At 41.0% G+C, this 13,037-nt stretch overlaps 1 protein-coding gene across 1 annotated transcript; it reads left to right on the forward strand.

Annotated features, from left to right (window-relative positions):
- The first annotated feature begins 311 nt into the window (after window positions 1-311).
- Window positions 312-11,957, forward strand: rnaset2 (ribonuclease T2). Its single transcript, XM_056278879.1, has 10 exons — window positions 312-501; window positions 1,472-1,547; window positions 1,828-1,882; window positions 4,894-4,943; window positions 5,376-5,433; window positions 5,675-5,739; window positions 6,370-6,483; window positions 6,574-6,619; window positions 6,966-7,040; window positions 10,807-11,957. The coding sequence occupies exons 2-10, from the start codon at window positions 1,474-1,476 to the stop codon at window positions 10,999-11,001; spliced, it is 732 nt and encodes a 243-aa protein (XP_056134854.1). The 5' UTR covers window positions 312-501; window positions 1,472-1,473; the 3' UTR covers window positions 11,002-11,957.
- The last annotated feature ends 1,080 nt before the right edge of the window (window positions 11,958-13,037 follow it).

Raw genomic sequence — 13,037 nt, forward strand, 5'->3', positions numbered from 1 at the left:
AGGTTAATGGAGAAGAAGAATGCTATGGACGTCTCAACTGATAACAGAGCTTGAACTTGCAGAGGCCCCCTAGGACTCCCCTCCCTTTAATTTATGTATTTAATTTTATGTTTATTTTTCTTCATTTTCTTTACTTTTACCCCCCGCCCCTCTTTTGTTTTATGTGTTGTATGTAGAATTTAACATGTTAATAATTTTTTTAAAGTGTCAAAAAAGCAGTCTTCCGTACACGATGTCACGTGACAACGCAGGGCGAGCTGGCGATTGGCTGGACGGGCCGCGGGACGGGCGGGTCTGCGGCGAACATGGGAGGAGGCACGGGCGCGTCGGAACCGACTGTAACTCGCTATCGTTGACCCGTCATGTTAAGTCTTCGCCCAAACAATTTAAAACAAATGTCACCTCAAAGAGTTTGTAAAAGGTGATTAGTTCCTTTAAGGATTATATCAAGGCTTCTAGTAGGGTCGCGAGGTTCTCTGCACGAGTCTACCTGAACGCGAGGTGAGTTAGTTTCCAGCGTTAGGGCTAGCTTACCTTTAGATATTTAAACGGTCGCGCTGATTAGCTAAGATGGTCAACATCACTTCGCGTAGACAAACTGAAGAAAGCGTGGAAACACTCACAGAAACGCTAGTCTGGACTAGCAGAGCCAGCTAGCTACTGGATGTTTAACACCGGGGTCTGCTTTGCTAACAAAGTCAGCCTCTGGTGTGATCAAGGTTAGTCCCTGTAAACCGTGTTTACTTCAGACAGGTCTGACATTTAACTTAACGTTCATAGTTTTTGTGCTTCTGTGTTTGCGGGACCTGTAGTTGCCTGTTGCCTGCCCCGGCATTCCTAACTGAAAGTTCTGTTTGGACCAAACGGGTCGCGCCACTCTGCTGATCTCACGAAACCAGACTGCCACCATTTTCCAATGAAATACTGCTGGGTGCTATTATCTAATGCTAGGGGCATTCATGAAGAAAGAAAGGTTAATTATAAATCGTCTAAACGTATTAGGCGTGAACCCAGCTGATAAGGTTCAAGATCCTCATTGTTGACAGACGAGTGTGTGTGTGTGTGTGTGTGTGTGTGTGTGTGTGTGTGTGTGTGTGTGTGTGTGTGTGTGTGTGTGTGTGTGTGTGTGTGTGTTCTTGCGCCTTGGTGTTTGCGTGCAAGGGAAGTCAGCTCGTTGTGGGTGGTGATTGCTTAATAAAGTTGTCACGTGAGCGTCTATCGTCCCTTAGTTGCTTATTCACTTAACCAACTACTTCCTCTCAGATCACTTTTTCTGTCTTTGTCAGCGATAAATGGGTCATGCTAAGACAGAAGTGTTTCTGCTGTCTTGGCATTGTTTTGGCCTTTTAATTTATTACTGGCTGTTTGCCGTTGTCATGTTGTTCATAAAGAAATTTAAGTTGTTACAGTGTGGTAAATTGTTTAGTGTGAGACCATATCCTAAATTCTTAAAATCTTATATCCAACACAGTCATGAGGCTCTCTTTTCCTGCCCTGCTCTGTCTTGGAACCTCCTTGGTCTCCCTTGCCTTGGTAGTCAACTCTCAGTAAGTTATACAATTTTCAGCTGTCTGTCTGTCCACCAGTCATTCTGTCCATCCAGCTAACTGCTTAAGTTATTTCCCAACAGTGTACAAGTGTACATCGTTATACACTATAGTCACATAAAACTAATTGTCACATAAAACTGTCAAACTGGTCTTAACTACAAAATTAATAATACTTTTTGCAGGTTACAAGTCATCAGACTTACAGTAACTGTGTGTGTGTGTGTGTGTGTGTGTGTGTGTGTGTGTGTGTGTGTGTGTGTGTGTGTGTGTGTTTCAGACACATGTGGACCAAACTGATTTTAACTCACCACTGGCCCATCACGTTCTGTAGTGTGAGTTTCTTTCTGTTCTTTATTAATGTTTACTTACATTATGCATGTAAAGTTACAATATGGAATTAATCTGATATAGTTGCTATATTCAGATGGAGAGGTGAATATGAAAAATGAGATTTTCATAACCTACGTACCCAGCACAAACCAAAAAATTCATACCTTTTGTATCACTTAAAAGTAATATAAAAAAGTACAAAAATGTTAGCCTAAATATCAATGTGAAAGAAGGACTTCAGTCCAATAAATAATTTGGTAAATGGGTTTTAACAGAGTCAATGCTAGGGAAACATACCACAATTGTATATTGAGGCTATAATATCGTGTGACAAGTGTCAGGACTATCAACAGTCTGGGGATGATTAATCAACATTTTGTCAGTCACAGAATTTCTACTAAGTGCTTTTTGACTCAGTAAAGTACAGTTTAGTGCTCCTCGAATATTCTACATTCTTTACTAGGGTTACTGATATCAGTTTGTATTGACAAATAAATGATCCATGCTAAATTAGTCCCTTTATTTAACAGCGCACTCTCGGGCCAGGGCTAAGAGGTAAAACTCCATTGTTAACTCTGCAAAGTCAAGGATAATTCTGCTCCATGGCAGGGCTGAATTCCTATCGAATTTAACACATTCACTCCGCCTGTTGTCAGTCCTTAAGCAAGCCCCCCAACTCGTGACTAACAACAGCTGAACTCTAATGCTTCTCGCAGTGCAAGGCGGGTAAGGGAAAAACACCACTTGCAACCAAACGACCCTGACAGTATAAGAAGGGAGCACATGGCAACTTTCCATACTTTTGCAAGATGCAGACATTATTGATTCAATATAGTTTTTGCAATTACAAGACACGTCACTACAAGTGTAGCAATGTGAGCAGACAAGGAAAGCAGTAATTATATTCATGTTAATAGAAGATATTAAAATATTAAAACTTTGAATAGCAATAACTGAGTATAACCCATAACTTTTCCTCATATGTATGCAGGAGCTCACCAATATTTTCATTTTATCTAGTGACCTTAGAGCAATGCATGATGGAATATACTTCATGCTGGAACCTTGAATTTTCTACCCTGTGCAAAGGAAGAAAAAAAGGAAATGCAGGGAAGCTAATGTTCCCCCAATTTAACCTAAGATGTAATACAGTCACACTTTAGAAGTCATCTAGCTTCCAGGGATTTTGGGGATTACCCCCTCGACTCAGGTGAAGACAGCATCCAGAGGAAAGCATTTAAATTAGAATGCAAAACAGCCTAGGTTTATCTCCAGTAGCCTTGTTAAAGTAAATGTTAGTGAGCATAGCCTACTGTGGTGTGTGTCAGCATGAAAATACTCCTTTCAAAAGCGATATATTTGTTTACTGCAGGGCTATCTAAGAATGCAGGAGACAAATGTGTGAAGACTTATTAGGATAGAAGAATGACCAAGTAGTTAATGAGGCCCCCAATCTGGAAATTAAGGTTAAGCTACTATATTAGCATACCTCTTAAAGTCTCCTTGAGCAAGATGCATAACCCTACCTGCTCCAGAGGCACAGCACAAAAAACAGAATTCACCCCATTGGGGTATTACCAAAGAGTATCAAAATGTCTCATGTTGCTTTTGTTATACTTTGGTGTACTAAGATATAACAGAAGCAACACTATTGCATGTTAACCACATGGGTCTTGTCCCATTTATTAATCTCTACCTCGTCATCCCCTAGTTTTGCTCCTCAACATCGCCTCAAAACATTACCTGTGTAGTTTTCTTTCCATATATTGGCCATAAAAATAGTACGACAATGATCAGAGCATGAGACCAGCAGTGTGTCAGTCTGGGTTTGATTAAGCAACACTTTGTCTGTGGTCACAGGGAGTGCGTAGTCTCCTAGAACTCACCACACATTTTACACAGGGCAGGCATTTAGATAGGCCAATGTTTTATCCTTTTTTTCAGGATTTCTGCTGCTAGATTTGTTGGCCCTGGTTCAGGTTAGTCATGTAGCCTCCGATTGTGTTTCGGAAATCTTAGTTTGAATCATATTCATTCTGGGAATGATCATTTCGGAGTAGGATTACAAATTGAATTTTATTAATGTTGGTTACTTAATTAGGACCATATTTTTGATTTCAAGTCCTCAAAAGTTTTCAGAAGAATTTTAATTTTTAAGAAACTAATGTCTGTATTTAGACACGGGGCTATTAAGATCTAGTAGGTCTAAATGTGTCCTTTAGCTGTAATAGCTTTGTTCCAAATAAAGCTGGAAAAGACCATTCTGATGATTTAATGATGATCTAATGCACCAAATAAAGCAACAACAAAAAAGAACCCAGTTCTGAATATTTCTAATATTTAAATTTACAGTAAATGTGGTTAGCTCTAGGCTTAAATAAGCAATGAAAGTTCCATGGCAATAAACCGCTAGCTAGCTAGATTGACTTTACACTTCTAAAGAAGCAGATTGTTGGAAAGGGAAATCGGCGCTTCACTGCAAACCTCGACACAGCTCACTACTGGCACTCAGTTTGCTTTTCCAGCCATCATGATCAGTTTGTATTTCTTCAGGAGGATGTATACTCGAGACCAAGAAAGTCAACGTTTGCCGAATGTAAATTAAATAATGGAGAACATTTATTTGAAGTTATAGCCTAATTGATTTATTTGAAATGCATTTTCACTGTGATATGAGGATGCTGTTGATAACTACAGACATTCGGTGCATTGTTTCTAATCCGTCTGTTATACTGTACATTGTAAGCACTATTGTCTCACATCCACACCATGCTGAACTAAATGCCGTATCGGGTACAGGATGCTTCCTCACTTGCAGGAACTGAAACCCCTGTCGGTATTACAGTCGGTTAATGCTTTTTTTCTTTGTTAAAAAAAAAGAACTACTTGAGGTGAATTTCGCACTTACTGTAATGGATAATGTCAATCGGAACAAAACCATGGAGGTCAACAACATTGTATTCAAGCATTTTGTTTGTTCAGGTGGAATAATACTTTTGTTGTTGAATTGTAGATGGAACACTGTCATCCCAACATCAGCTACTGGACACTGCATGGACTCTGGTAAGCTTTAACGTTTGTGTGGTTGTTAAGCTGGCAGTGATGTGTGTTGAATCCTAAAGGCATAATCAAAGTCATTAACAAGTACTGTCAGGTTGTGTGGCTTCTATATAACATTTACCAGTCAATGTGAAAGGTCTGAAAACTTTTCAAGATGAAAATTGTGTGTGTGTGTGTGTGTGTGTGTGTGTGTGTGTGTATATATATATATATATATATATAAAAAGTAGCATAGTTAGAAATGACATCCTTACAACTGTAAAGCCTTAGTGGGGAAACTTGCAATTTCTGTTAGACCAATCCAATTGATTGGCTGGAGCTACATGTACAATGTATGGTGTGGACAGATCCAGCGTTTGTGTGTGTGTTCGACTGAGAGAGCGAGGGAGAGAGAGAGAGAGAAAGATCTAATCATTCCTATGCTTGTATTTCCAGGCCAGATAAAGGGATTGATTGTAATTCATCATGGCCTTTCAACTCCTCTCAGATAGAGGTAGGGCAATGTTCACTATACTCCAGTGTGTGCGCTTGTGTGTCTTTAAACTTAAATGTACCTTTTTTATGTAGTCTTTTATCGTATTGATAGGACACTGCTCTGTGTGATGTGACATGAATTAACCTGGCAGCAGACAAGAGAAAGCCAAATCGTACCGATATAATTATTCAGAAACACAGTTTGGACAGGTGAGTTGATGGATTGTCTGGTTTATATTATAGATGTTTGTTTTTCCCAGGATCTGTTACCGGACATGATGAAGAGCTGGCCTGACTTGCTGAACCCTTCATCATCTGGATTCTGGTATTATGTCATACACTACCAGTAACACTACCATATTACATACTGTCAGTACTGCTGCTACATGATGTGTCTGTCCCGTCTTTGTCTACAGCCTCTTCTCTCTTGTGGATTACATGATTAAAAACTTCCACACCCCTATGTTATCGAATAACTACTTAATTTCTCCATCTCTCTGACCTACTCATGACACCCTCCTGTAAATTCCAGTATGTTCTGCTATGCCATGTCATATACAACTATCCTGTTCGTAAATCTGTATGATGTGCCAACCTTTACCACATCAGTGCTGCTGTGTTAAAATCTTAGTTTTCAAAAAGTTAAAAATAGTCAAATATCAGATAGTTGTCTATGGAGTTTTAAGATTTTATTGTGGGTATTTTGAATGCAAATGTAATTCATTGGTGGTTTCAAAACCTTCTTAACCTGTAAAGGATCATGTAAACCATCAATTTGAATTACAAAACATGAAAAATCCAACAAAACAAGCCCAAATCAGTATGCAAACACATCTGCAGTAGTTACTACTCCACCAGATTGCACAAAACTTGTAGATTATACTATATGTAATTTCTCTGGAAATGTAGCTGTTGTACTGAACAGCTCACTGCTACTGCTTTGCTGTTTGAACAGGAAGTATGAGTGGCATAAGCATGGTACCTGTGCAGCCAAAGCAGATCCTCTGAACAGCCAGCACAAATACTTCAGCAAGGCACTAGAGCTGTATCATAAACTGGACCTGGACAGGTATATAACACATAGATATCATACACACATTCAGAGATTGGTTTGTTTGCATACCACTGGATAAAATTGCATGATTTTTTGCTTTTGTAGCGTCCTGAAGAAGTCTAACATCATACCCTCAGAGGAATACTACTCAGTAAGTGCATCCTGTTTTATTTTGTTATATAGCAATGCTCCAATATTAAAATCAAAGATCCAAAGTAGTAAGCTATTTCATTATGTTGGTGTTGAATCTTGACTAGTCCAGTCTATTCTAGTCTATTCTGTTTTAGTTGTGTTGTCAGAAATATTCTAGACTGAAAAAAAATATTCTCTTTGCTTACATGACTCAGTCTTATGTTGCTCTGTGCAATGAAGCAACAAAATCAGATCAGTTTGATACCAGCATGTTGAAATGAGGTCAAATGGCTGTATTGCCTTTCACTTTTCCTCATATGCTTTAACTGCATCTTCATGTGTGTGTTTCTGTTGCGTGTATGTAGTTTTCAGACATTGAAGCAGTCATCGAGAACTTCTACAGGGTCAAACCTAAGATCCAGTGTGTCCATCCATCTAAGGTATCCACATGCACAGAAACACGCACACATATGTTTTGTATGTCTAGGTGGTGAAGGTATTGAACTGAATTCAGGTCTCTTCTGCCCAAATAACCTGTATCGTGTCAGTACTCGGCACTTACGGGTCTTTATCTTGAGCTGGGTTTCAACACAGTCCAATGGGGCAACCTTTAAAGCCTTCACAAACTATGAGATATCTCGTCTTGATGTATCCTCAATAATCCAGGTAAGGAAATACCACAAAGTTGAATCAGTCCATCTGGACACAACGTTTATCGGGAGAAACATTTCATCACTCATCTGAGTGACCTCTTCAGTCTCAACTTACTTCAAGTATCCCCACCCTTATCGGCTGAATCTTAGGTGGTACCTGTAGTCTGTGTCCAGATAAACTGATTCAACTTTCTGGTATTTCCTTACCTGGATTACCTAGATATTGAGCATGCATCAAGACATTTTGACTCATTTCGGCAAGGATTACCTTAAACTTGCACGTGAGTATGAGCAAACAGCGTTAAGATCAGACTACAGGAACCACCTGAGATTCCGCCTATAGGGGTGGGGATACCTGCAGTCAGTTGAGACTGAAGAAGTCACTTAGATGAGTGATGAAACGTCTCTTCCAATAAACGCTGTGTCCAGATGAACTGATTCAACTTTCTGGAAAGACATATCTCCTTTTCAAAAATCAGGAAGCTCATAGTCACACATATCTTAATTTATTTTGTTTTGTTTTTTCTTTACTAGGAGCAAAATCTGATTTGATTTTGAACTACTTTTTGCAGTTAATGCAGATCCCAATCAGCCATAACTGTCTGCTCTAGTGAGAGCAGGAAGTCTTGTAGCCTGACAACCAACAGTCCTGTAGCATTAGCTACTGCCGCAGAGCAGATGTGGCAAGGAAAATGTATTTTGCTATCTCAGAAAAAAGGTCCTTTTAACTTGATAGAATCCATATTTTGCAACTAACTCTTTCAATGGAACATATTAAGTCAAGTCCCTCAGGGCTTTATAATCAGTCCAATATACAACACCTGCTATCCTTAGACCTTTGACTCGAGTGAGGATTTAAATCCCCAAGAAAAACTTATCAGGAAAAAAATGGACGAAACCTCAGGAAGAACAAAACAGGAAGTCTCCAGGAGACAGACATGCAATTGGTGTTGAATGCACAGAGTACACAGAGCAAGATAATGTAGAGTATATACAGTTAACACATAATAGATTTTAGCAAAACAAATTTAAATGGTTAAACAATTGCCCCATTGGACTATATTGAAGCCAGGGAGAAGATTCAGCAGGGTAGTAAGCTTCTCAATACTGAACTGATCAGTGAAGTTGTTTTGTACTATTCTAAATGATGTTCAATAATATTCTGATGAGGTCTAGGTCAAATAAAAGGGAACTGATCCTTTAAGTGCATTCTCAGCCTGTGTCCTTACTAATTTGGAGAAACTTGAAAATGTTTTCATGTCGAAAAATGGATAGAAAGTTTTCCCAGTCCATATTAAAATACCTCCCCAAAAAAAACGAGAATAACACTTAAGTCTCTTCAATTGGGCATGTGCTGGCCACTTGAGCCATCAGCATGACAATAATACGTTAGCATTTTCAAAAAGTTCTGTCTTCCCCATCCACATTACAACACGAGACTGGCTTTTTAAAATTTATCCACTTTGGGGCGTCTGGGTAGCGGAGCGGTCTGTTCCATTGCTTACCAACATGGGATCGCTGGTTCAAATCCCCATGTTGCCTCCGGCTTAGTTGGACGTCCCTACAGACACAATTGGCCATGTCTGCAGGCGGGAAGCCGGATGTGGGTATGTGTCTTGGTCGCTGCACTAGCGCCTCCTCTGGTCGGTCGGGGCACCTGTTCGGGGGGGGGGGACTGGGGGAAATAGCGTGATCCTCCCACACACTACATCCCCCTGGTGAAACTCCTCACTGTCAGGTGAAAAGAAGCGCCTTGCTACTCCACATGTATTGGAGGAGGCATGTGGTAGTCTGTAGCCCTCCCTGGATTGGCAGAGGGGGTGGAGCAGCGATCGGGATGGCTCAAAAGAGTGGGGTAATTGGCCAAGTACAATTGGGGAGAAAAATGGAGGGGAACCCCCCCCCCCCAAAAAAAAAAATTTATCCACTTTGGAGAGTGTTTTCGCTGCTGCAAATTGTAAAATACTGGCATAATGTGAACTGGAAGCCCAAAATGGAGAAATGTTAGTGTGGACATGGCATAAGAAGTTATTAGTAGGATGTCAAAGAGATTTTAGACGGATGCTAGGTTGATTTTAGCTTTGCAAGGAGGGATGGGAAATGCTTAAATACTATGTTGAACAATCTTGAGGTGCTGTTGGGATAACTCAATGCAGAAATGAGGGAGGAAGATGTCCACTTGGTTATCCCTGTGACTTATGCTAGATTCACATGGACTCCAGTAAACAGCAATCAGCAAACAGGAAGCCATTTGGGAGGGGTTGGGGGAAGGTGAGGGTTTTATTGTGTTAAATTATTACACTAAAATTGTAAATGCCATTAAAAATATATGAAATAAACAGGAAGTCATTATTGTGGAAGAGAGCAGGACAGTAAAATCAGATGACACCAGCAAATTATGCTGATGATGGCAATGGCATACAGCACTATCGTCCAAAGTGAAAATATTTTAACTTAACTTTTTGCCATCCTCTGCGATGGAATTTACAACCAGATGTTATGTAGCACATCACAAAGAAGAAAAGATGGGGAGGTTCCCCCCTTTTTCTCCTCAATTGTATGTGGTCCCACTCTTCTGAGCCGTCCCGGTCGCTGTTTCACCCCCTCTGCTGATCAGGGGAGGACTGCAGACTACTACATGCCTCCTCCGATATGTGTGGAGTTGCCAGCCGCTTCTTTTCAGTTGACAGTGAAGAGTTTAGCCAGGGGGACGTAGCACATGGGGGGGATCACGCTATTCCCCCCAGTTCACCCTCCCCCCCGAGCAGGCCCCCTGACCGACCAGAGGAGGTGCTAGTGCAGTGACCAGGACACATACCTACATCCGGCTTCCCACCCAGACACAGCCAGTTGTGTCTGTAGGGACACCCGACCAAGTCGGAGTTAACACGGGGATTCGATCGGCGATCCCTGTGTTGGTAGGCAACGGAATAGACTGCTACACTACCCAGACACCACATTACTCACACTTACTCAATAAAGGCTGTGACATTTAGGTTTGCTGCTGGAGTGAATGTTGCTGCCTGTGCGATGGGCCAGTAGATGTAGGGTGGTGTGTAGTCTGACATCCTCTGTGGTAATTCCCAACACATAGGATGGAACTGTTTGAGGGTGTTTTGTCTGAAAGGGGCGTCTGTGTAAATTCACATCCTACACCAAAAATTGGTACTTTTTTAAAATGTTTCATTTTTGCCAACAAAATTTCATATGTAGCTGAAGTAAGATTATATACATACATACATATATATATATATATTTATAAATTTCAGAAAGATTGACTGAAAAATTTAAAGAAAATTTACAAAATGTTTATCTCTTAGTCCCAATTTCATAAGAGAAAAGAAATGCGATGAAAGTGTCTAAGTGTGTTGGTAGCTTTATTTTGTTAGGGTGGTGAGATTTGATCAGAGCCAACTTTTCAACCCTGACTGTCAGCTGATAGATTTAGTAAAGTTTATTTTTTTTATTTGTCAGAGTGATGTCTCTCAGCCCTGAGCCTTGACTTACAAACTCTTTGTGTGTGTGTGTGTGTGTGTTGTTTTGTATTTGGCAGGGTGATGCTGCCCAGGTTTTGGGTCAGATAGAGATCTGCCTTAGTCCTGACTTCACCCTCCTCAACTGTGAGAAACATAGTCCAAGGGAAACCGTTGCCAGTGAAAATCACACTGTCATTATGGGAACTAAAAAGGCATCTGGATTCAGCGTGTGTGACCACGATGTGCCTGTTTACTATCCCCCGCTGCCTTGATACACATCTAAGCACCCACTAAGGAAACACTATAGTGTTCCATGTACCCTGACACGGACATACAGACCCCCCCCCCCCCCACACACACACACACACACACACACATATTCATACTTTTATCAGCTGGACCTATTTACCCTAACCCTGCACATGCACACCACTGAGGCGGCATACAGGTACTGCTTTCATAGGACTCCTGGATAGACTGGTGACCAACATCATGTCTTCCTCATAATAAGCCTTCTAGTCTATTCCACTCCGTCTTTTTGATGAAAGTAAGGTACAGAATGTGACTCGGTATTCATTGCAAGTAAATTTGTTTCAGTTGGTATTTGCTTGAAGCCTGTGCTGAAAAGAAGTTTGGTAGTCCCTGAAAGTGATCAAATTTACCTGCATGAACAGATTCAGATGCAGCGACCTTCTGCCAGCACGATAAGCGCGATGGTTTGTACTCATCAGTGACAGTCTGGGATCTTTACTGCTGCAAACCCCTAATGCCATGTGAGCTGCTAGTGTTACTCCATGCTGTTGAATGAGTCTGAAAATGTCCATTATCTAGCTCCCTTTGTCTCTTGGGGATCTTGCAAACATTTAAAGATGAACTTTCTTTGTCTCATTCATATAAAAACAACTTTTGCCGGTTGACTTTTGCCAGTGTAGGTTGGTTGTGGCTGTTTTTGTTTGTAAATAGTTTAATTTAGTGTAACAAGGTTAACAATACTACAGTAACAATGTAACAATAATATTAATGTTTTCAAATTGTATAAACGGTGATACCAGTTATGCTGTTACCAACCATGCTAGCTCTGGATCCAAAGTGCTGAGTCTTACAAAGGATGAAATCAATGCAAATCAGTTCTTGAATGCCATTATTAATCACAATTTTCCATTATGCTCCAGAGGCAAATTTGTAATTTGTGATATTGGGCTACACAAATAAAATGGACTTGACTTGACAGTGATTGTCCAGGCTATTAAGTTCTTGTACAGTCCTTCCACATGTTGTCCATCCATCCATCCATTATCTGAACCACTTATCCAGGGTTGCGGGGATGCTGGAGCCTATTCCAGCAGTCATTGGGCGGCAGGCAGGGAGACACCCTGGGCAGGCCGCCAGGCCATCACAGGGCCCACACACACACACACACACACACATTCACATTCATACTTAGGGACAATTTAGTACGGCCGATTCACCTGACCTACATGTCTTTGGACTGTGGGAGGAAACCGGAGCCCCCGGAGGAAACCCACGCAGACACTGGGAGAACATGCAAACTCCACACAGAGGACGACCCCCAAGGTTGGACTACCCAAGGGCTCGAACCCAGGACCATCTTTTTGTGAGGCGACCGCGCTAACCACTGCGCCATCGTGCCGCTCCACATGTTGTCATGTTAGAGAAATGTTTAACTACCATTAGTTTCTGTTTAAAAGCAAGAGTTGAACTTGACCGAGTGTTCATTTGGCGCCATCAAGTGGTTATTGAGTTCCTCTCTCCACCAGCTTCAGGCTTGCAGACCTGTACTCAGTTCAGTCACGTCGCAGCAGCCTGCTCTGTGAGTAGACTTGCATTCTCGGGCAAGAAATCATTGAATTCTTTCCTTCTCCGCATCAAAAACGCTGCAACGTGACTGTACGGCGAGTGCAGGTCTGCAGCCAGACTGCTCTACTTCCTGTGGACAACGATCGATCCCATGATCCAGTAAGCCGACATTCTGGAAAATTTTTATAAAACGTTTCGATAATCAGACCTGTTAAACAAGTTATCTACACACTCGTGTAAAAGGAAATAAAGAATGATTGCTTAGACAAACACTAATTTGGCCACTCATATGACTTCATGGAGAAATGCAGAATAAACGGCAGTATGTGTCAAACATCCTCATGTCACAAACCTCAAAGTAGACATGCAACTGACTGTCAACTCCATTTTAAGATATTTTTCCGCATTAGGTGAGACAGCTGTTGATTTAGTATCGAACTTACAACTGTTTAGAATACTATTGATAATAGTGGTTATTCTAACACATACA

This window comes from Lampris incognitus, chromosome 4 (assembly GCF_029633865.1).
Source record: "Lampris incognitus isolate fLamInc1 chromosome 4, fLamInc1.hap2, whole genome shotgun sequence".
Taxonomy (NCBI): domain Eukaryota; kingdom Metazoa; phylum Chordata; class Actinopteri; order Lampriformes; family Lampridae; genus Lampris; species Lampris incognitus.